The 26751-nt window shown below is 31.9% G+C and overlaps 1 protein-coding gene across 8 annotated transcripts; it reads right to left on the bottom strand.

The window, feature by feature from the left end:
- Positions 1 to 585: 585 nt before the first annotated feature.
- LOC143256179 (heparan-alpha-glucosaminide N-acetyltransferase-like) lies at positions 586 to 24304 on the bottom strand. Of its 8 annotated transcripts, none has more exons than XM_076513047.1 (14): positions 24273 to 24304; positions 22991 to 23096; positions 21605 to 21852; positions 19504 to 19622; positions 14959 to 15074; positions 13166 to 13235; positions 11841 to 11886; positions 8819 to 8901; positions 7524 to 7631; positions 5419 to 5567; positions 4487 to 4599; positions 2970 to 3091; positions 2514 to 2640; positions 586 to 741 (listed from the first exon to the last, which is right to left on the bottom strand). In XM_076513047.1, exons 2-14 carry the CDS (start codon positions 23073 to 23075, stop codon positions 643 to 645), a joined length of 1485 nt encoding a protein of 494 aa, XP_076369162.1. In that variant the 5' UTR covers positions 23076 to 23096; positions 24273 to 24304; the 3' UTR covers positions 586 to 642. The 8 variants fall into 8 exon arrangements, with proteins under 8 accessions (XP_076369162.1, XP_076369157.1, XP_076369161.1 ...); XM_076513042.1 differs by lacking the exon at positions 24273 to 24304 and adding an exon at positions 23998 to 24147; XM_076513046.1 differs by lacking the exon at positions 24273 to 24304 and adding an exon at positions 23962 to 24127.
- Between the last annotated feature and the right edge of the window lie 2447 nt (positions 24305 to 26751).

Genomic DNA, 26751 nt, shown 5'->3' with positions numbered 1-26751 from the left:
TCTTAAACTTTTAACCACTTAGTATTTAGGCTAATTTCCTAGTGTTCACATTTTCCCTATTAAATGCTAAAAAGTTTTTTATTTTTATTTTCCCTTTTCTTATTTTCATCTTTCAAGCTCTACTCAAATAAGTGGTTGAGTCCAACAATGCAAAATGCGTATTTTTTCTTTATGTTCATTGACTTTAAGATTTTGGTCAGCAGTGTTATTGAACATCTCATCAAACACAATAAAAGAATTTCTTTACATTAGTACACACACCTTCACATACAGAACATAAATTTGGTTTAATAAAATCAAGCATGAAATATGTTGAACTTCCAATATTTTTACTTATAAAGTAAGTTGTTCAGTAAAATATAGTCAGGCATTAACTGACTGCTGTGAATCCCACAAATAAACATCATGATACATGTAACTTAACACAAAGAAAATAACATTAGTCTTAAAACAAATTTACAGTAAATAGTGTTAGATAAAATGTGTTTCTGTATCAGTGCTTTTCTTACCCAACTCTACTAACTGACTGATCTATGTTGTGGTAGGTTAGACCTGTACTGTTTTCAACATTAAACATGAAAACCTGAATAAGGTATTGGTAGAGAAAAAGTATGATAATAAATATCCTGTTACTTTTCACAATCAAGAACTTACTTGTAAACCAAGGAAGACCAAAAAAATGGATGTCAAGAAACCTAGGATTCCTTCAGGATCATATGGAAGGTCAGTCAGATAGATGAGCTATTAAATATAGCCAAACAAACAAGTAGAAGAATTAACACAGAGATTACAAGCTGAGTTGGAAGGTTGACGAGATAGATAACATTAAATATAACCAAACAAACAAGTAGAAGAATTAACACAGATATTACAAGCTGAGTTGGAAGGTTGACGAGATAGATAACATTAAATATAACCAAACAAACAAGTAGAAGAATTAACACAGATATTACAAGTTGAGTTGGAAGGTTGGCCAGATAGATAACATTAAATATAACCAAACAAACAAGTAGAAGAATTAACACAGATATTACAAGCTGAGTTGGAAGGTTGACCAGATAGATAACATTAAATATAACCAAACAAACAAGTAGAAGAATTAACACAGATATTACAAGTTGAGTTGGAAGGTTGACCAGATAGATAACATTAAATATAACCAAACAAACAAGTAGAAGAATTAACACAGATATTACAAGTTGAGTTGGAAGGTTGGCCAGATAGATAACATTAAATATAACCAAACAAACAAGTAGAAGAATTAACACAGATATTACAAGTTGAGTTGGAAGGTTGACCAGATGGATAACATATAATATAACCAAACAAACAAGTAGAAGAATTAACACAGATATTACAAGTTGAGTTGGAAGGTTGACCAGATAGATAACATTAAATATAACCAAACAAACAAGTAGGTTACAATTTGAACAGGAAATAACTAAAGAAACACTTTCTAATAAACACATTAAATACATTTTAAAGAAAAACTTAAATATATCTCAAAACATGCTAAGCACTTAACACAATACACCTCTTCAAAAATACTCAACAAAAACTTATTTATAAACACACAATGCACAGAGTAGTTTCCCAAATATACTGTAAAGAGAGGAACTGTATCACATAGAGTAAATCCCTATAAAACACAAATTATATACTACCTTCAAAAAGACACTGTATACATAATACCTTTACAAAAAGTTCAGTACTGCCAAACTAAGTAAACCTCTACAAGAACACTGGACATATGGTAACACATCTCCAGTGACATTGGACATGCAGCACATGATGACAGTTACACTGGACATACGGTGCACGACTATAACTACACTGGACTTACGGTGCACGACTATAACTACACTGGACATACGGTGCACGACTATAACTACACTGGACATACGGTGAACGACTATAACTACACTGGACATACGGTGCGCACGACTATAACTACACTGGACATATGGTTGCACGACTATAACTACACTGGACATACGGTGCACGACTATAACTACACTGGACATACGGTGCACGACTATAACTACACTGGACATACGGTGCACGACTATAACTACACTGGACATACGGTGCACGACTATAACTACACTGGACATACGGTGCACGACTATAACTACACTGGACATACGGTGCACGACTATAACTACACTGGACATACGGTGCACGACTATAACTACACTGGACATACGGTGCACGACTATAACTACACTGGACTTACGGTGCACGACTATAACTACACTGGACATACGGGTGCACGACTATAACTACACTGGACTTACGGTGCACGACTATAACTACACTGGACTTACGGTGCACGACTATAACTACACTGGACATACGGTGCACGACTATAACTACACTGGACGTACAGTGCACGACTATATCTGCACTCGACATACAGTACATATATAGAATGACACGGGGTACACAGAACTCCCTAAGAACCACAACATACACAAATCCTACATGTACATAACAGATGATTTATAACATACCTTTGCAGTTGGATGCTGATACATATGGGACTCACCCAGGACAATTCTATCAATATAACCTGCTGCCCCTCCAGTACAATTAAAGTACTCACCACCACTATGTAAACCACCAGGTCCAAGGTAACCTCTACAACATAACACAGTGTTAATATGTAATATTCAAATCCATCAAATTTACACAACAACTCACTGGTGTAACTTTAAATAAGATTTAGATTTTATGTCATAAGTAACATTGTGTGGATTATTTTATGTATTTCTATAGAACCAGTATTCAAAATAATACATTACTAAGAAAAGTAGTAATATATGCAATAATTATAATTAAAACTCTACATTTATCTAAGTAGACAAATATAAACAGCAGTTACTATATTAATTATGATTAAACTCTGTTTATCTATGGATGTAAGCACAAATACATATTCACTGAGAGTCAAGGAAATAAAAACTTGCCTCGGACATCCTGGTACTGCAAGCAGAAAGGTCAAAAGAATATGAATCACCAGAATGACAAACATCGATAACCATTCCCCCCAATACAAGAAGATATCTCGAACAGGAGCCCACTTCTCATGCTGCATTAAAGTATCGAAAAAATATTACACTATCAGAAGAATGACACTTAGATAATTGCTTTCTTTAGTTTTATTTTAGTATCAACATATTCAACTATGAAATAGAAACATATTGAATGTATTAAAAACATGAACTAATCACTACTGAATGTACTTTATTTCACGATGTAAACATACACATTTTAGTGGTATATTGTGCTCAATCTAGAATCTAGAATACATTCATAAGACGGTTAATGGATAGTGCTGTTATTAAAATTTTTAAAACAATCTTAAATAAAACCTAAATATAACCTGCTCTTTAAACCTTTCATTTAACATTTTGCTTTTAGTCACCATTCTAGCATAACTTAAATTAAAGGACCATAATGGACTTGTTGGTGCATATGGACTTTGATTTGCTATATGCAGTAGAATTGTTAGCTGCCACTCTGTTAGAAAAAATAAAACTGTCTTAGCTGATAACACCTATCATGACAAAATTCATATTTGTTTACTTTTATCCTAGAAACCATTCTGGTAACCTTCCTATGAAATCTTTCCAACAATTCTATGCCCTTCTTACAATAAGGAGTCCATGATTGAACACTGTATTCCAAATTTAGGTCAACCAAAAATATTATAACCTCTTCAGACTTATATTTAATATTTTTGCAAGTACAATCTAAAATCTTATATGTTTTTTTAGTGGTAAAAACACACAGTTTGGATGGCTTCAAAGACTGGTCCATCTGAACCTCAAAAATCTTTATCTTCCATAACACTGTTAAAATTCTTTAAATATAAGTTATAATTCAAGCTATGATAACCCACATGCAGTATTTTACACTTATTATAATTAAAAACCATCTGTTACTCATTTGGCCAAATCACCAAATGATCTAAATCCTTTTGTAAAGCAACAACTGAGACTTGTTTAAACATTCCTTGTCACTCGTGTAATGTTTAAAAAACTCACAATTATTTTAAACAATGATTATTTAATACACAATTCTAAAAATAAAGACAGTTTCTAATCTAAAATGTACAATAAAATACAAGTTATTGGTGTTTTATTTGAGACTGGAAACTGTCTTATGTCTAGAATTGTGTATTAAGTTATCATTGTTTAAAAAAATAATTGTAAGTTTTCAAACCAAGACTTTTATGTCCACGTATTACAATCCTGGTCAGTTTTACAGTTGTTTCCAGTTCATAACTTATCTATTCTCTGTGATATTAGTCATTTTCCTTTCATACTGTTGAGGAAGTTTTGTTTATAAAATAGATTAAGTAGAAACACTAGTAGATACATTCTTAACTTCACATTTGTATTTCATCAGTTATAATATTTTAGGTTACAACCATAAAACACAGATTCACTTCTTTAGAAATTTAAATTTAATTACTTCTTACCTGATGAGTATCATTAGGCTTAGCAAAAATTAGGTGAATGGAGGCCACAACAAAGTAACAAATTCCAAATCTCTGCAAGACACCAGGAATTCTGAGTTTCTCTAGATTATTTTCTGAAATAAAACCAGAAAACAGGGTATTATTACATCTCCTCTTTATAAGTTTAATGTAGACAACTTTCACTTCTTCAGTTGTACAATGTTTACATCTTACTTAATATTAACTTTTAATGAAAGCAATGTACCTGTATCAATAAGAATTAAAAATAAGTTGCATATAGTTCTGTAAAAATACTGTTCTTATGTTTAGTAAATGTAACTAAAATAAGTTGCATATAGCTCTGTAAAAATACTGTTCTTATGTTTAGTAAATTTAACCCTAGTTAAACAACCTGCTCTTAACTTTTAAGTGTAGTTTAGTGTTTAAATTTATTCACAGGTTTAAAATGTAAAAAATCATTAACTGAATAAAAGAGCATACCTTAAAACAACATTCTCATCTTATTCAGGTAAAATACAGCGTAGTAGTTACTGAGGTTCAGGACATCAGTTAAACTGTCTGCATTAATCAATCATTCATCGTGCCATACACACAATGATGGCTAATAAATGTCAAATATTATCTTCAAGAAATATTATTGTTCATAGAAACTTAAAAAATATATTCTTATCCTTGTTTGTTTTGTTGTTATTAAACACAAAGCTACACAATGGTCTATCTGTGCTGTGTAAAACATGGATATCGAAACCTAGTTTTAGCCTTACATGCCTTCAGGTGTAACTCGCAGTCACATTATGAAATCTTTAGCAATGCTACTAGCAACAAATCTTTATCAATTTATATAAACTTATGATTAAATTACAACTTAAACTCAGTTGTATTCTCTTGTATAAAATAATAACCAGGATTAACTAATCACTTCAAAAACTCACTTCCACCATAAGTGTTCAAAATAATTCCAAGAGCAAACAGAGTACAGGAACGTTTCAAGATATTCCTGAAAATTCGTCTTCTTGGGACAGACTTTCGTAGCAAGGACCTCATAGTTAAAGCCAAGGATGTTCCCATTATCCACATAAACCTAACCAATAGAAAACTTACACTAATATGTCAACAAATAAACAAGCAGAGAATCTGTATAGGAAATTATTGAAAATAAAACTTTATTATGCAAAAAACAAAGCAATCTCAAAGTATTTCTCTTGATGCTAAAAAATATATAAATATTTACACTATAAAATAAATTTATATTTCATTACATGCAATAATATACTGTAACAAAGTAAGCCAATAATATTATATTAATTATGTATCTTAAGATGGCTGGTATAGGTATCAAAACTTTTACTAATAAAACAAAGGGCAACATTTCAACCTTCCTAGGTAATCTTTAGGTTAACAAAGATGTTAACTCTACAGGTCCCGCAATTGCATTCTGTTCAAAGAGTAAATAAAAACAAAATTATGAGTAATGAATATCTTGATTTCAGGTTCATATGTCATATTGTAATGTAGCCTACAGTGTCTATAATTTTTCTCACGATTCATGGGGATGCACACATTTAACTGGCATCACAACAGTAGAAACTGCAATGCTAAGTATCACTTATGGGACATTATCTTAGTGTTTACTGACTGACTGACAGAAAACACACTACTGTATAAATGGTTAAAACAGGTGGCCTTTGGCCTCCTTTCATAAAACTTAATGATTCAGGATTTTATTGACAGCTATTTTGAGAATATTTATAACTGATGAAGACATGCACACTTACGGTAAAAATGCGTTGACTGAATTTCATTTTCTGCCACTTAAGTCAAGTCAATTAGTTAATTTTCTTAAATTTTAAATAGCACATACTATATATGTCACCTTCAAGAAAGGATCAAATACTAACTAATCAACCAATACAACACTAAAATATGTTGTTTGTAATTTAATGACGTTTTACACAAAATATATTCAAAATAGCATACTAACTTCTCTTTATAAATAAATGTTGAATAAACTTAGCTCGTAATAACAGAACTACAGTTTAGTGTAAACTACACATTGCTGTGTGTAAACATTTCAAATTAGCAAGGCTACTCACTACAAGACTCAACAGGTCCACCTCTTCATATTCTTACTTGACATTTCTAAATTATTTGATTTGCAGTCTTTTTAAAGTGTTTAAACAGCTAGTTCTTAGAAATGTTTCACTGGGCACTAAATCCGTAAACTCTTTAACACAAATGAATAGAAAGGACATAAATACTGATTAGTTACAATGTACAATCAATAAAAATACACTGGTCATAAATACAACAGTGGTACTCTGTTGTAAAAGACTGAGCATCTACATAAAAATGTTTTGTAGAATGAGAAAAACACCAACAGAGTTTTCTGTTTGTAAATATTGCTCTGTGATTCATGTACTCATACTAGTAACAAAAATAAAGTTTATACCAATGACTATATACTTGTCTAATTGTACAAGTGCATACATGTAAATTGTCTCAAATAAACCTTCACTTCTCTAAGCCAATCAAAAAACTGTATCAAGCTCTGGACTTTGGTTTTCATAGAGGTTGCTGTGAATAATGGAACTACAAAGATGACATTTTCAGTCAATTTGCAATAATAAAAATGTAGTCCTACACCATTACATTTTCTTGGAAAGTACAAAACTTAGATATTTATAATGTGCTTTAAGTTAAGTTTTATAAAATAAATTTCAATTTTAAAGAGTTACAACTAACACTTTAGATTCTGTTAGTTTGTGAATGTTTCCTTTCAAAGTTAACTTCTGATATTAAATATTTTCTACTTTAAAATTACATTAGACGTGAATTCCCAATTTCTTAGTGCTTTTTCTCTTTATGAGTCACGGACAAAAAACAATGTCATCTTTTATAACCCTCTCACTTAAGATTATTCTGTACTTGTGGGTATTTCAACCTTAAAATAATACCAACACGTTACGATTGCATATTAAAACTGATTCTGAAAACAAAAACAAATCTCCAACACCAATATATACATTGTAACACAAACCATGCAAAGGCAAGGTCTGCCAAGTGAAGCCCATTCCACGGAGTATGGTCAAAACACCAGTACTGGCCTGCCCCATAATTTACAAAGATCATCACCATTAATGCAATGCTAAAAAAAGAAAATCAAAAGAAGAGGAGAATGAGAGAGATATTTAGTTGTTAAACTAATAAAGAACTAACCATGGGAACACAACATCAGCTACCGTAAGGCCGTTCCAACGAGCATGGTGAAAGAAGTAATATCTACCTCCCTTGTAGTTGACAAAAAATCATTATTACAATAGCCACTCTGTAACAGAACAAACAATAAACACAAAACTCACACACTGTGTAATATTCGTCTTCAAACAGATTCTTATTACCAAACACAAACTTACATTGGTAAACACGCACACACACTTGCTGAGACACTTAGCTCTTGAAATACATTTCCACAACAGAAAAAGACAATTGTTAAATTTTATGTCATTAAAGTTTTGAAATCAATATGTTAAAATTCTACGCTTTTCAAGAACTGTTAGCTGTGATCACGCTTTAGCACCACTACAGATAAATATCTATCATTCTTAGAGAATTTACAAGTGATCAAATTTAAAGTTTTATAAAGTAAGACTATATGAAAGTCTTACAAGAATGCAGGAAGACAATAAAACCTACAATAAAGGTGAATGTTTTAGTTGTTTCTTGAGATGTATGGCAATGACATTTTTAAATTTTTGATGGCTGTAAATTTAAATAATTATTGCATCTGGTTACCTCTACTTCATCCACCAGTTTCCCTGCTGTACAAAAAAACAAATCATACAACTGGTAAACTTAGAGCAGACCTATTTACTTTTGAAAATACAAATCAAAAAACGTTTTCAGTGCATTTTTGTTAGAATAGCATAACTTACAGTCTGCCTCATGCTTAACTGATATTAAACCAATAAAATTAGTACAAAAAAGTTGGTTTTGACCATATTTAACATACTGACCTCTACAAAATTAATTTATTTTTCACCATATTTAACGTACTGACCTACAACATAAGTTTAACATTTTAACCATTTATGTAATTACAAAGAAAATTTAGATTAAGTTAAAAAAAAAAGAAATTATCATTACATTTATAAACATCAAGGTTTTATCCAACCAGCTGAAAGCACATAGAAAGTTTATGGAACACAAAATTACAAGCAAACTTTCATTTTTCTACTAAAATAATATTCATGCCACAAACACATTTTATATACAGAAGAAACAACTTACTGTTCTTAGCAGAAAGACAGAAATACCTACCCTCAAAGTACCTACCCTCTTACAGTGTCAAGAGAACGAAGCCTCTGCTTCTGGGGAGGTGACAACAGCTGAGTGTCCTCTCTTTCTCCATAACTGTCCTTCAATCAAGAAAAACATCCTCACACTGACCACAATATACTTTACCACAAACTATCTAAAGGTTTAAACAACATTTCTAAAATCACACACCATACAAATGACATGCACTGATTTATGATTTTACAACTGTAACAACTGGACTCAACCCTCGTTAAAAGCATCTACTAAATTTCGAAAGTTGAAGTACAAAAATACATCTTTATATAATTAAAGGTAATGGCAAACTAAAAGTAAGGCTGTGTTCCAATCTGAAAATATCTTGAACGTTTGAAACACTTGAGCATATACGTTTGAATATATACATCTCAAACAACAGACTCAACTAAATGTAGTTCAAACAGAAATACAAACTCTTTCATTTTCATTTCAGTATCATGCTTGTGTATGTTGCTCCATCTGGTGTAAGATGCCTCTATGTAGTGTCAGTGTATGTTGCTCCATCTGGTGTAAGATGCCTCTATGTAGTGTCAGTGTATGTTGCTCCATCTGGTGTAAGATGCCTCTGTGTAGTGTCAGTGTATGTTGCTCCATCTGGTGTAAGATGCCTCTGTGTAGTGTCAGTGTATGTTGCTCCATCTGGTGTAAGATGCCTCTATGTAGTGTCAGTGTATGTTGCTCCATCTGGTGTAAGATGCCTCTGTGTAGTGTCAGTGTATGTTGCTCCATCTGGTGTAAGATGCCTCTGTGTAGTGTCAGTGTATGTTGCTCCATCTGTGTAAGATGCCCCTATGTAGTGTCAGTGTATGTTGCTCCATCTGGTGTAAGATGCCCTGTGTAGTGTCAGTGTATGTTGTCCATCTGGTGTAAGATGCCCTATGTAGTGTCAGTGTATGTTGTCCATCTGGTGTAAGATGCCCTATGTAGTGTCAGTGTATGTTGCTCCATCTGGTGTAAGATGCCCTGTGTAGTGTCAGTGTATGTTGTCCATCTGGTGTAAGATGCCCCTGTGTAGTGTCAGTGTATGTTGCTCCATCTGGTGTAAGATGCCCTGTGTAGTGTCAGTGTATGTTGCTCCATCTGGTGTAAGATGCCCTGTGTAGTGTCAGTGTATGTTGCTCCATCTGGTGTAAAATGCCCCTATGTAGTGTCAGTGTATGTTGCTCCATCTGGTGTAAGATGCCTCTATGTAGTGTCAGTGTATGTTGTCCATCTGGTGTAAGATGCCTCTATGTAGTGTCAGTGTATGTTGCTCCATCTGGTGTAAGATGCCTCTGTGTAGTGTCAGTGTATGTTGCTCCATCTGGTGTAAGATGCCTCTGTGTAGTGTCAGTGTATGTTGCTCCATCTGGTGTAAGATGCCTCTATGTAGTGTCAGTGTATGTTGCTCCATCTGGTGTAAGATGCCTCTATGTAGTGTCAGTGTATGTTGCTCCATCTGGTGTAAGATGCCTCTGTGTAGTGTCAGTGTATGTTGCTCCATCTGGTGTAAGATGCCCCTGCATGAGTGTCAGTGTATGTTGCTCCATCTGGTGTAAGATGCCTCTATGTAGTGTCAGTGTATGTTGCTCCATCTGGTGTAAGATGCCTCTGTGTAGTGTCAGTGTATGTTGTCCATCTGGTGTAAGATGCCCTGTGTAGTGTCAGTGTATGTTGCTCCATCTGGTGTAAGATGCCTCTATGTAGTGTCAGTGTATGTTGCTCCATCTGGTGTAAGATGCCTCTGTGTAGTGTCAGTGTATGTTGCTCCATCTGGTGTAAGATGCCTCTATGTAGTGTCAGTGTATGTTGCTCCATCTGGTGTAAGATGCCTCTATGTAGTGTCAGTGTATGTTGCTCCATCTGGTGTAAGATGCCTCTGTGTAGTGTCAGTGTATGTTGCTCCATCTGGTGTAAGATGCCTCTGTGTAGTGTCAGTGTATGTTGCTCCATCTGGTGTAAGATGCCTCTGTGTAGTGTCAGTGTATGTTGCTCCATCTGGTGTAAGATGCCTCTGTGTAGTGTCAGTGTATGTTGCTCCATCTGGTGTAAAATGCCTCTATGTAGTGTCAGTGTATGTTGCTCCATCTGGTGTAAGATGCCTCTATGTAGTGTCAGTGTATGTTGCTCCATCTGGTGTAAGATGCCTCTATGTAGTGTCAGTGTATGTTGCTCCATCTGGTGTAAGATGCCTCTGTGTATGTTGTTCCAGCTGGTGTTACTGTGTGTGTGTGTGTGTGTGTGGGTGTGGGTGTGCACACGTGCCAGAGAGTTCCAATTACACAAATCTGTTCATTGACAGTAAGTCTACTTTCCCCTTCAGAAAATAAACTAAACTTATTATGTATCCACAAACCACAGGTACAGAGATATTATGGAAGAACAACTGTTTACTTATATTTTTCCATGGACCTTTCCTTACAGTAAACTTATAACTTATACTTTAACTACAAGCTTTTCCTTACAGTAAACTTGTACCTTAACTAAGAGCTTTTCCTTACAGTAAACTTGTACCTTAACTACGAGCTTTTCCTTACAGTAAACTTGTACCTTAACTACGAGCTTTTCCTTACAGTAAACTTGTACCTTAACTATGAGCTTTTCCTTACAGTAAACTTGTACCTTAACTATGAGCTTTTCCTTACAGTAAACTTGTACCTTAACTACGAGCTTTTCCTTATAGAAGCCATGTATTACAAAAAGTGTTTCCCTCACAACCACGTGAGCATAATTTAGTCTATTTGAGACGTAAAAACTTAAAACATTAATTAGAATTGTCTGTCACACATTTAAATTCACATTAGCAAAAACTCTAATGTGAAACAGATTTTCATTGGCAGATGTTACTGTCCATTTGAAAACTTTAATGTAAAGCAGATTTTACTTAGTAGATACTACTGTTCTACTGCAATCAAACATTATCAGAATAATATGAAAAGAATGAAAATCTCACTGCACTAATGTGTAATGGATCTAAATACATTACTAGCTTAACCAAAACAAAAATTACATAGATACATACAATTTCCTGTGTTTCATTCCTAAACAGTCGCTGGAATACCTGGTGTCTGAGGAATAAGAATACATATTAGATTAACAGGATGTAACTAACAAACATTTCATCATACATCAGAAGTGTTCTCCGAGCTTTAACAAAATGATGTTACATAAGGTACCATACAATCATGAAGCCCAGTTTCAAATCTGACTTCAAACTTTAGCAGCCATATTTTATAAACACCTGTCAAATTCATTGTCAATTTTAACAAGTTGATTTCAAACTGTTGTTTCTACATGACAAAAAATATTTTCTCATGAGGAAGTGTGTTTCTCTCCAAGGTAGCACTAACCCTTAAAACTGGGCAAATTTATATACTGAGGAAACACTTAAAATCTTGTTATAACCTTGAAGTTGAGGGCAAACAAAACTATGAGGTCAAAATGCAGGAAAGTACACTACGTTACATGAACAATTACTGAAATAAGAATAAACAAATACAACACATAATCTGTTTTAAAATCATAAATTAGCTTATGATAAAAAAATGATCTTCTGATTACAATGATACAAGTTTTAATTGACTTTCAGTCAAAAGTATTTTGATAAATAAAATTCCTCTAATTATCTCTCTTTCTCTCGATGAAAACTTTATTAAAGATTAAATACCTGTTGTAAAAACAGGAGCATAGATAACACATTTCAAAACACTCACCTTTTGTTTTCAGAAGACAAAAGATGAAAGTCTTTCAAAACACCATCTCTACAATCATGTTCCTACAACAGGCAGTTGCGGTCAATTTAATTAAGTTTCATATGAATAATCTACCTAAACAATCTCTTAAGAGCTGTTTCTTGTTCTTTTGATCTCTATGTGTTTTTGCACAGACGTAATTTTAGGAAAGTTTAAACTGAAGTTTTCGATGCTAGTTTTACTGTTGGTACTCATTACCACAAGCAGATATTAAAAAAGCCTATCATTGAAAATGAAGAGGATTTCATTTTTCAATTATTAATATCTAGCTTAAGTTTCTTTATTCATAAACAAAAGTTATATAAACCATAAATTGGAATAAGAAATCATATAGATTATATTTGTAGAAAAAGTTCTCTTGTACAAGCTATAAATAGTTTAGTTTTGTGTTTTATCAAATATTTACCACTGTTGTTTATAGTGCTCAACAAAAAATAACAACAACAAAGAATGGTGAATTTTGAAATCTCAAGTTAAACATAAAAACAGAAACACTGTAACACTTGTTACACATTTTGGGCTCTCAATAAATGTTTACATTTTTAAATCACAAAGACACTTAAAATAAGAAAAACAACAACTTCTCTGGCCTTACCTGTAAAGAAACTTGCCTATACACCAGAAAACTGCTAGTGACAAGTAGACAACTATTGCTACTAGGATAGCTAAAGAAGTGAACAAAAAACAAACCAAAAGTTAATGTGCACACAGGTTATTTATTATTACTTACCCTATATGTACATACAGGTTATTTATTATTACTTACCCTACATGAGTGCACACAGGTTATTTATTATTACTTACCCTACATGAGTGTACATGTTATTTATTATTACTTACCCTACATGTGTATACAGGTTATCATTACTTACCCTACATGTACATACAGGTTATTATTACTTACCCTACATGAGTGTACATGTTATTTATTACTACTTACCCTACATGATTGTACATGTTATTTATTACTACTTACCCTACATGATTGTACATGTTATTTATTATTACTTACCCTACATGAGTGTACATGTCATTTATTATTACTTACCCTACATGAGTGTACATGTCATTTATTATTACTTACCCTACATGAGTGTACATGTCATTTATTATTACTTACCCTACATGAGTGTACATGTTATTTATTATTACTTACCCTACATGAGTGTACATGTCATTTATTATTACTTACCCTACATGAGTGTACATGTCATTTATTATTACTTACCCTACATGAGTGTACATCTCTATTATTACTTACCCTACATGAGTGTACATGTTATTTATTATTGCTTACCCTACATGAGTGTACATGTTATTTATTATTACTTACCCAACATGAGTGCACGTTATTTATTATTACTTACCCTACACGAGTGCACGTTATTTATTATTACTTACCCTACGTGCGTATACGTTATTTGTTATTACTTACCCTACGTGCGTTTACGTGTTATTTATTATTACTTACCCTACATGCCTATACGTGTTGTTTATTACTACTTACCCTATGTGCATATATGTGTTGTTTATTACTACTTACCCTACGTGTGTATACAGGTTATTTATTATTACTTACCCTACATGTGTATACAGGTTATTTATTATTACTTACCCTACGTGTGTATACAGGTTATTTATTATTACTTACCCTACATGTGTATACAGGTTATTTATTATTACTTACCCTACGTGTGTATACAGGTTATTATTACTTACCCTACGTGTGTATACAGGTTATTTATTATTACTTATCCTACATGTGTATACAGGTTATTTATTTTTACTTACCTTACATGTGTATACAGGTTTTTAAATTGTCCAATGAAAACAATAGCTTGCTTTAATAAATTTATATACTTTTCATTTTCTTCTTTATATTCATATAAAATATAATATAATATTATTGTGACCTCAAACATCAAATACAAAATCCTATCTAATTTCAATTACCTCAAAAACTTTCAAGTACAACAAACAAAAAAAATGGACATAGTTTAGTAAAACCACGAGACATTCTTGTTTCAGGGGCTTACATAAACTCTTATAGGTTTTACTTAATTGAAACACAGCCACCTTACAAACACTAGTTATATAAGAATATATGTAAGTAGTTAATATATTTCATAGAATCTTTCATTATTCATGTAGAAATTCTTTGTACGTTTGTTGTTTAGCTAGTTATAATTTCATTTCTATTTTTAAGAGTGATTCCAAGTTTATTTGATGATAACAACAGTAATGTTGACATCTCGATGGACATTAACTTTTAGAAATGAAGCATTTCAACTACGACACTTAAAACAGATGTACATAGCATCACTTCATGATGTGACACAAGATGGTAATAAACTTCAGTTTCCATAACAATATGGGAAGTCAACTTACGGATATAGATGTTGACAGGTTCTTTGGTAATTATAATTGAACATCTTTTATTGTTTCGTTTGTCTTCTCCGACTTCCATTAAATAATTTCCAAATTCTCCAAAGCTGTAAAGCTGGCTACAAAAATATACACAAACCATAACAATTACTACATAACTTTGACATCTTATTATAAACACAACGTAATTTCTCAAAACACAACACTTTTCATAACTTCTATTTCTAACTGCAAAACTACAATAATAAAACTGTGTTTATCAGTACTGAAATACTACGGTAATAAAACTGTGTTTATCAGTAGTGAAATACTACAGTAATAAAACTGTGTTTATCAGTAGTGAAATACTACAGTAATAAAACTGTGTTTATCAGTAGTGAAATACTACAGTAATAAAACTGTGTTTATCAGTAGTGAAATACTACAGTAATAAAACCGTGTTTATCAGTAGTGAAATACTGCAGTAATAAAACCAGTGTTTATCAGTAGTGAAATACTACAGTAATAAAACTGTGTTTATCAGTAGTGAAATACTGCAGTAATAAAACTGTGTTTATCAGTAGTGAAATACTACAGTAATAAAACAGTGTTTATCAGTAGTGAAATAATACAGTAATAAAATAGTGTTTATCAGTAGTGAAATACTACAGTAATAAAACTGTGTTTATCAGTAGTGAAATACTACAGTAATAAAACTGTGTTTATCAGTAGTGAAATACTACAGTAATAAAACTGTGTTTATCAGTAGTGAAATACTACAGTAATAAAACTGTGTTTATCAGTAGTGAAATACTACAGTAATAAAACTGTGTTTATCAGTAGTGAAATACTACAGTAATAAAACTGTGTTTATCAGTAGTGAAATACTACAGTAATAAAACCGTGTTTATCAGTAGTGAAATACTACAGTAATAAAACCGTGTTTATCAGTAGTGAAATACTACAGTAATAAAACCGTGTTTATCAGTAGTGAAATACTACAGTAATAAAACTGTGTTTATCAGTAGTGAAATACTACAGTAATAAAACAGTGTTTATCAGTAGTGAAATACTGCAGTAATAAAACTGTGTTTATCAGTAGTGAAATACTACAGTAATAAAACTGTGTTTATCAGTAGTGAAATACTACAGTAATAAAACCGTGTTTATCAGTAGTGAAATACTGCAGTAATAAAACCGTGTTTATCAGTAGTTACATACTACAGTAATAAAACCGTGTTTATCAGTAGTGAAATACTGCAGTAATAAAACTGTTTATCAGTAATGAAATACTGCAGTAATAAAACCTGTGTTTATCAGTAGTGAAATACTGCAGTAATAAAACTGTTTATCAGAAGTGAAATACTGCAGTAATAAAACTGTGTTTATCAGTAGTGAAATACTGCAGTAATAAAACTGTGTTTATCAGTAGTGAAATACTGCAGTAATAAAACTGTGTTTATCAGTAGTGAAATACTGCAGTAATAAAACTGTGTTTATCAGTAGTGAAATACCGCAGTAATAAAACTGTGTTTATCAGTAGTGAAATACTGCAGTAATAAAACTGTGTTTATCAGTAGTGAAATACTGCAGTAATAAAACTGTGTTTATCAGTAGTGAAATACTACAGTAATAAAACTGTGTTTATCAGTAGTGAAATACTGCAGTAATAAAACCGTGTTTATCAGTAGTGAAATACTGCAGTAATAAAACCGTGTTTATCAGTAGTGAAATACTGCAGTAATAAAACAGTGTTTATCAGTAGTGAAATACTGCAGTAATAAAACAGTGTTTATCAGTAGTGAAATACTGCAGTAATAAAACAGTGTTTATCAGTAGTGAAATACTGCAGTAATAAAACAGTGTTTATCAGTAGTGAAATACTGCAGTAATAAAACAGTGTTTATCAGTAGTGAAATACTGCAGTAATAAAACAGTGTTTATCAGTAGTGAAATACTACAGTAATAAAACAGTGTTTATCAGTAGTGAAATACTACAGTAATAAAACAGTGTTTATCAGTAGTGAAATACTACAGTAATAAAACAGTGTTTATCAGTAGTGAAATACTACAGTAATAAAACAGTGTTTATCAATAGTGAAATACTACAGTAATAAAACAGTGTTTATCAGTAGTGAAATACTACAGTAATAAAACTGTGTTTATCAGTAGTGAAATACTACAGTAATAAAACCAGGTTTATCAGTAGTGAAATACTACAGTAATAAAACTGAGTTTATCAGTAGTGAAATACTACAGTAATAAAACTGTGTTTATCAGTAGTAAATACTACAGTAATAAAACTGTGTTTATCAGTAGTGAAATACTACAGTAATAAAACTGTGTTTATCAGTAGTGAAATACTACAGTAATAAAACAGTGTTTATCAGTAGTGAAATACTACAGTAATAAAACAGTGTTTATCAGTAGTGAAATACTACAGTAATAAAACAGTGTTTATCAGTAGTGAAATACTACAGTAATAAAACAGTGTTTATCAGTAGTGAAATACTACAGTAATAAAACAGTGTTTATCAGTAGTGAAATACTACAGTAATAAAACAGTGTTTATCAGTAGTGAAATACTACAGTAATAAAACAGTGTTTATCAGTAGTGAAATACTACAGTAATAAAACAGTGTTTATCAATAGTGAAATACTACAGTAATAAAACAGTGTTTATCAGTAGTGAAATACTACAGTAATAAAACCAGTGTTTATCAGTAGTGAAATACGACAGTAATAAAACTGTGTTTATCAGTAGTGAAATACTACAGTAATAAAACTGTGTTTATCAGTAGTGAAATACTACAGTAATAAAACTGTGTTTATCAGTAGTGAAATACTACAGTAATAAAACTGTGTTTATCAGTAGTGAAATACTACAGTAATAAAACTGTGTTTATCAGTAGTGAAATACTACAGTAATAAAACTGTGTTTATCAGTAGTGAAATACTACAGTAATAAAAGTGTTTATCAGTAGTGAAATACTACAGTAATAAAACTGTGTTTATCAGTAGTGAAATACTACAGTAATAAAACTGTGTTTATCAGTAGTGAAATACTACAGTAATAAAACTGTGTTTATCAGTAGTGAAATACTACAGTAACAAAACTGTGTTTATCAGTAGTGAAATACTACAGTAATAAAACTGTTTATCAGTAATGAAATACTGCAGTAATAAAACTGTGTTTATCAGTAGTGAAATACTACAGTAATAAAACTGTGTTTATCAGTAGTGAAATACTACAGTAATAAAACTGTGTTTATCAGTAGTGAAATACTACAGTAATAAAACTGTGTTTATCAGTAGTGAAATACTACAGTAATAAAACTGTGTTTATCAGTAGTGAAATACTACAGTAATAAAACTGTGTTTATCAGTAGTGAAATACTGCAGTAATAAAACCGTGTTTATCAGTAGTGAAATACTGCAGTAATAAAACTGTGTTTATCAGTACTGAAATACTGCAGTAATAAAACTGTGTTTATCAGTAGTGAAATACTGCAGTAATAAAACTGTGTTTATCAGTAGTAAGATGCTACAGTAATAAAACTGTGTTTATCAGTAGTGAAATACTGCAGTAATAAAACTGTGTTTATCAGTAGTGAAATACTGCAGTAATAAAACTGTTTATCAGTAGTGAAATACTGCAGTAATAAAACTGTGTTTATCAGTAGTGAAATACTGCAGTAATAAAACTGTGTATCAGTAGTGAAATACTGCAGTAATAAAACTGTGTTTATCAGTAGTGAAATACTGCAGTAATAAAACCGTGTTTATCGGTAGTAACATACTACAGTAATAAAACCGTGTTTATCAGTAGTGAAATACTACAGTAATAAAACTGTGTTTATCAGTAGTGAAATACTACAGTAATAAAACTGTGTTTATCAGTAGTGAAATACTACAGTAATAAAACTGTGTTTATCAGTAGTGAAATACTACAGTAATAAAACTGTGTTTATCAGTAGTGAAATACTACAGTAATAAAACTGTGTTTATCAGTAGTGAAATACTACAGTTATAAAACTGTGTTCATCAGTACTGAAATACTACAGTAATAAAACTGTGTTTATCAGTAGTGAAATACTACAGTTATAAAACTGTGTTTATCAGTAGTGAAATACTACAGTTATAAAACTGTGTTTATCAGTAGTGAAACACGACAGTTATAAAACTGTTTATCAGTAGTGAAATACTACAGTAATAAAAGTGTTTTATGAGCACTGAAAGTTTTCATTAATAAAAATTACAATATATTTCTTATTAGCACAGAGACTATTGCATAAACCTTTGTAACACACTATGTCATGAAAAACACCAACATCCAAAAAATACAATATATGAACCCTATCAGAAAAAACAGCATAGAAATAAGTTGGAAATTTTAGGATTAACCTTCTTCAAACACATATACATAAATATTCTAAACAAAGTTGAAAACCAATATATATTTTCCTAGTTTTACCCACACATGGTACTTTTAGTAAGATCAAAAATGGTAATCCTGACTGACTACATGTATTCTGCTACTGTAATAGTTAAAGTAATATATTTATATACCTGCAAAATACATCTTCTGCAGGCATTCTTGTGAGTGTCACATTAGTTTCTGTAGAACTATTAACTTTCAAAGTTACATTTCCCCCAGAAGTAATGTTTGTTTGGAATAAAACAGGGCACTGAAAAAATGAAAAAAAAACAAACAAGCAAAACAAACTTAACAAATTTGAAATCCCAAATAAGAACAACAAAAATGACCATTAGTAAGAATATAATGGTACTATACAACTAACATGACAGTCTTGATGAATTAAAGTTAAAACTGATAAGAAAATACCCTTTTCAACTTCTAAAAGACTTAAAAATTTACATAATACTCAAATAAAAATTTCTTAAACTGATTAGAGTGGTGCATTACAAATATTATACAAAAACAAGGATGACACAGAAAACTACATAACACAATAAACTAATTAAAAGAAGTCATACAGTCAAAATTTCAACATAAATAATATGAGCAGGTTTCAGGGAAAGTGCTAAGTTGATCTTAGGCCTACTTTACGAAAATTAATGAGGTTTAATGTACCTCATCACATAGGTTATCAAACAGACTTAAAGTATTGACCCAAGAGCATCAGGATCCCGAAGTTTGAGCTCCATTCAAGAAATTTTCCTAACATTAAAAAATTTTGATTAGCATTTTCTCTAGGCAATAACACTTTCTATCTTGACTGTATGTTGTTGTCTATGGCTTCCAACACATTGATATGCTATACTGATGTGACTAAAAAATATCTTCCATCCTGATTAATAAAACAGATGTGTGTTGTTTACAATTTGTTGTGGATCTGTTCTGATCAAACAATACCTTTCTTCCTCCTGACCCGTAATAGATATGTCGTACTGTTCTGATCAAACAATACCTTTCTTCCTCCTGACCCGTAATAGACATGTAGTACTGTTCTGATCAAACAATACCTTTCTTCCTCCTGACCCGTAATAGACATGTAGTACTGTTCTGATCAAACAATACCTTTCTTCCTCCTGACCCGTAATAGATATGTAGTACTGTTCTGATCAAACAATACTTTTATTCCTCCTGACCCGTAATAGACATGTAGTACTGTTCTGATCAAACAATACCTTTCTTCCTCCTGACCCGTAATAGACATGTAGTACTGTTCTGATCAATCAATACCTTTCTTCCTCCTGACCCGTAATAGATATGTAGTACTGTTCTGATCAAACAATACCTTTCTTCTTCATGACCCGTAATAGATATGTAGTACTGTTCTGATCAAACAATACCTTTCTTCTTCATGACCCGTAATAGATATGTAGTACTGTTCTGATCAAACAATACCTTTCTTCTTCATGACCCGTAATAGACATGTAGTACTGTTCTGATCAAACAATACCTTTCTTCTTCATGACCAGTAATAGATATGTAGTACTGTTCTGATCAAACAATACCTTTCTTCTTCATGACCAGTAATAGATATGTAGTACTTGGATTTTTGAGGGAAGGATAATATTATTATAATGTTAAATAAATATGTTATTAAATTCACAAAAGTCATGAAAATGGTCAGTCAAAATTTTGGTGTAACATCAAAAACTATAACAAGAATTAAAAATTTACCCCATAAATCATGTCAAACATTTACAAATGTATATTTTGGGTTTCAAGAGATCTTGAATTTTATCGAAGTCCTTTTTACACAGTATTAATTTGTTCAACAGAATTAAATATATATATATTCAAATTTTCAAAAACAAAAATCAATTAGAAATACGTGAAAGAAGGAAAAAAAAAAATAGTGTAAATGAAGTCAACATCCTGAATTATGTTCAACTTTTAACTAGGTTCTTCTTGCACTGAATTCCATACTCTAACAAGCAAAGTTAAAAATATAATCCAGTTACAGTTGAAATCACTAACTTTTGTAAATTCTTGGAGAAATAAATGAACAATTACATAGTTTCAGCTCGCCTCATTCTGCTTAAGTTTACCAATTGGTTAAAAAACATTTCTTACAATTTTAGATGAAATGTTAAAGACCTGCAACTTATGTTTACACTAAGAAATCTGTGTTAAAGAATTATATAGAAGCTCTGTCACATTGTTGATAATACCTGCTATAGAAGTCCTTGTACTTACCCCTTCACATTCTGAGCTTTGGGTCCAAAGAGTTAGCGGATTACTAACTGTTGACTGGATCGTCAAGCATGCTTCATCTATCTTTAGGTTTTCACAAGTATGACTGTTTGATTTATCTAACATTACATCAGTTTTCAATGTAGTTGATCCTAGTCTATCTATACCAGATGAAATATCACTTTTGTGGTCTTGCAAAACATCAATAATAAATGGAGGTTGTTGCCAACATATGGAACCTGGTAAACAGACTGGGGAAAGAAATAATTTAGAAATCATTCAAATTAAGTTAAAAATAAAAAGTCCACAATATTTTTAGCTGTATGTAGTATATAAAAACAGATGTTAGTAAACACAGTAAGGAAGAGATGAATAGAAAATGATTAGCAATAAAACTACAGAGTAAGAACTGTTAGATCTACAAAACATAATTGTTTACAAAAATGAAGGCCTTTTTCATATGAAATCTCCAAACAATTTTAATAATTTTCTACACTTCATGAAGGTCACATCTTACCTTTCTCTCCCTAATCTCTTTCTACTAAAAATAAAAGAAATGTTCAGATATCTGATATTTGATCTGTTTTTAAAACCGTTACATGTAAACACTCCAACAGATTTCTTATTACACAACAAAGAGAGGTCATAACTAACGATGTTTACCGAATAATATTAAACAGAAAGATGTTTACAGATCCACTTAGTAATACTAAATAAAGGTACCTTCAAAGAATTGTTTATTTGTCACAATCCTCAATTTACATCCCATTGAAATGTAAACAGACAGAGTACATAAGCACTGGATGATCCAACCAGACAATATCAGATCATCTCAATACTGTTGAACTGGGAAGCTCAGGGTACCATTTAAAACTGTCCAACACCTGGCATACACACAAGAATAATAAAGAACCAAACAAGTAGATTTACAGCTATTTCATTTATTTACATATTTAGATTTAGAGGAAATTACTAATAAACCTGCCACCCATGTATAAAGGTGAAAGCATACCTCTTAACAACTTAATAACACCTAAGTAAGTTTTATATTTAATATGATTAAAGAACAAATAAGTTCAAACTCATGACAAGTTCTTATAAACATTGGCCTAGTAAAGCAAAGAGTGAGTGAGAATAGATTTCTTAACCTTCAGAACATAACTTATTGTTTTAATACATTAACCAATACCAACTTACAAATAAACCTCAAACACCTAAGGGTTCAATCGAAGCAAGAACAAAAATAACAAAGGGCATCTTTGGTTCAAATTCATGTACTTGACATCAAAGTCCAATAAATTTCAGCAATTTTTATAATGAACAAGGGCATCCATTAAACCTACAAACATCAAAATATTTGTTAAATTTCCAAACACAAATGTTACTTACCAACAAAACTATATACTGCTAAAATTCCATTCCAGATTTTATATTTTTTCTTTCCTCCAGACTTCATATTTCTGTACACAGGCATCCCTTCAAGTTATTGACAGACCTGAAAGCAGATTAGACTATGTTCTATTTCTTTCAATGAAAACTGTCTGTATTCATGTTGTGTATCACTGTAAAAAATTTCATTTCATATAATAAAACTACTTTTTGCAATGATCCAAAAAAACTCTGTACAGCAATTTGGAAGAGATTAGAAGCAGCCTGTCCTTACAGAATATCTTCCTAGGGTTAATGCTTTTAAGACCAATATTTTTGAAACTGAGCCATCAGATTTTCAAAACCTCAAATCTTAAACTCCTCACCTATAAATAGCTAAATATACCAATAGCTAATATATCAATACATTCTAATCATTATATGTTATTTTAGTCCCTAGTCAGAATGGTATATGAATTAACCTCATTTATTACTGGGTTAACTTTCATCTCCAATTGTTATGGGTATTTTCATTTGATCAGAACATAATGATAACCCTGTTTTTCCTATCATTAACGAGTGTTGTTTTATAATTTAATACACTACAGCCTAAAATTATTCAACACAGCACACATACTGTTCATAACTTAGCTATTAGTGTATCTTACTTTCATCTAAGCATCAGTAACTAAAACTATAAACAATCTAGCAGACTAAAAAGTAGTTATTAACTCTTGTTGACATGAATGAGTAAAAATAAAGATCTGTCCTTTTCATTTCTTCAACATTCCCGAGTCTAACTATAGACTGTGACGGCAGCTTTTTAATCCATTTGAAAGATCACGAGACTTTAGTATCCTGTTTATCACAATACCGTGAAGCTTATGTGAATATCGATTCCTGGCCTTTGTTCTAAAGATGTGATAAGCTATTTGTTTTATCTACCATGTCTGTACTTTAATAATTTAGGCTAGCTTAGGCAACATACTTACTGAAATGTAGAGCATTTAACACAAATACTAAACTACCTTTTATCCCTGCAAACTGTATTTTTTTTATTTTTAGTAATTTACTTTAACTGGATAGCTATTGTGTTATTACTAACAGTAACAGCGAGACATAGTCATGGAGAGAATACCATCATTGGCTACGAAATAAAAACCAGAACCAACAAGTAGATAAGTATATAAGTACTTCAGGAAAAAAAAAAAAAAAAAGGCTATTTCATAAACTCCCATAAAAGCAAACAATATAAAAGTTAACATCGTGATTTCTTAAAAAACAAATTAAAAATCAATCTAACTCCAAATATTTGACACAACTTGTACTGCCAGTACGAAACCAAAGGAAAAAAAAAAGAGTTTAAGAAGATAAAACATTACCGTCCCCTATTAATAGTTTACTATTTGTTTGAAACTAATATTCTCAGTCATAATAATTTATATTGAATATTTTACATAAAAACCGATAAACTAGGATGTGCGGTAAAGGCAAATGTTATGCTATAACAATGTAGCTAAGTAGAATACCTGACTGATAAATTAATGGATGGTAATCGTTATAGGCTTTACAATATCACATATTTCTAATCAATTTTTATGTAGACTAACTCAGTTTATTTATAAGTTACTTTTTTAGTTTCAATCTATAGAGTTATCCTATTATTTATCAGAAGTTATTCATAATCCACCCAATCATGGTGTTGTTATTTAAAAAGTTAAAAAACAGCTCAGATATTTAGTACTGTTGTCATATCATTTTATGAGCCAGCTTCAGTTGTTTTTGTATAATTCCTTAGATGACAACAATGGAAGCGAAAAACAAATAAAAAAGATTGTGAATGCAACAATCAGACAAAAATACAAACGCATTAGCAATTTTTTTAAAAAAATTCTAAACTAGGTAGCCTCTTGAATACTACGACAGACGATTTACGATGCTCTAAGGAGACATTAATTGAAACTAGATAAACCAGCGCGTTAAGGCGTGCAACTCGTAATCCGAGGGTCGCGGGTTCGCATCCCCGTCGCGCCAAACATGCTCGCCCTTTCAGCCGTGGGGGCGTAATAATGTGACGGTCAATCCCACTATTCGTTGGTAAAAGAGTAGCCCAAGGGTTGGCGGTGGGTGTTGATGACTAGCTGCCTTCCCTCTAGTCTTAAGCTGCTAAATTAGGGACGGCTAGCACAGATAGCCCTCGAGTAGCTTTGTGCGAAATTCAAAACAAAACAAACAGATAAACCAGAGAAATAAAATATGAATTAAACATACTGAAAAATAGTTGAGTTGATTAAAAGGAGGGATTTTACAGACAGTAAACACAACAGTACAAAATCAAAGGTACAAGTACCGCAATTTAATCAGAAAAATACTTACACCAACGCAAAGAGAAAATTTTAACAAAGGACTAAAATGTGGGATAAAACACGGCATTGTTCTTATCATAGAAATCAAAGCTGAACTAGAAGATTAATTCGGAAAACAATTAAAGAAAACCTAAGAACTAAAACAACAACAATAAAAGAGCGCGTTATCTATCGAAATTAAAGAAACAAAGAGAAAATACATTAAATGAAACCACAAAGACATTTCAAGGCAAGAATAACTAAATGTGTGTTGTTGTTTTTTAAATACCAAATGATAATAGAAAACTAAATACTTTAATCCTTAAAATATCCTGTAGAATTTAAGGATATGTACTTAAAAACCATAAAATTAAATAAAATATTGTGAAACGCCAAATGTCATTCCTAAAAGAATTGAAGAATAACACCATGTAACACAAATTTTGTTCCTGAATAGTATTTCTTACGACAGACGACTTACGATGCTTTAAGGAGACATTAATTGAAACTAGATAAACCAGCGCGTTAAGGCGTGCAACTCGTAATCCGAGGGTCGCGGGTTCGCATCCCCGTCACGACAAACATGCTCGCGCTTTCAGCCGTGGGGACATTATAATGTGACCGTCAATCCCACTATTCGTAGATAAAAGAGTAGCCCAAGAGTTGGCGGTGGGTAGTGATGACTAGCTACCTTCCCTCTAATCTTAAACTACTAAAATAGGGACGACTCTCACAGATAGCCCTCGAGTAGCTTTGTGCGAAATTAAAAAAAAAAAAGAGCTTGTGTTGTAAAAGTACAGAAAATGGCTATTCCTTTTGTGACCTGAATAATGAAATTTAAAAACGGGCAAAATTGCATATTTTCATTTACATGAGGTCTGAATAAAACAACATATGAATCAAGATTTACATGTATTTATACTAAAGTTATACAAAAATGTTTAAAAATGAGTAGTTTTTCGAGATTTGCAACCGTAATGTAAATCACTTTCATGTATCAGCCCCCAAATATAGTGGGCCATCATGTCTTCGTTATATGCTTCTTGGTAGCGACATTCAAAGTCCAGTATATCTTGGTGGAAGCGCTCGCCTTGCTCCTCTGAGTATACTCCCATGTTCTCCTTGAATTTATCAAGATGAGCATCAAGGATATGGACTTTCAGGGACATACTGTAGCCCATTTTGCTGTAGTTCTTCACCAGAGCCTCAACCAGTTCTACACAATTTTCGGCCTTGTGGCTAACCAAGAAGCCCCGAACCACTGCGACAAAGCTGCCCCAAGCTTTTTTTTCCCTTCCTACTAAGCTTATTGGGAAATTCTGTGCACTCCAGGATCTTCTTTATTTGTGGTCCAACGAAGACACCAACTTTGACCTTTGCCTCAGACGGCTTAGGGAAAAAGTTTCGAAGGTACTTGTGCAATGGTGGGAACAACAC

This window comes from Tachypleus tridentatus, chromosome 7, assembly GCF_004210375.1.
Source record: "Tachypleus tridentatus isolate NWPU-2018 chromosome 7, ASM421037v1, whole genome shotgun sequence".
In the NCBI taxonomy this organism is placed as follows: Eukaryota; Metazoa; Arthropoda; class Merostomata; order Xiphosura; family Limulidae; genus Tachypleus; species Tachypleus tridentatus.
This window is presented reverse-complemented; position numbering and strand designations above follow the sequence as displayed.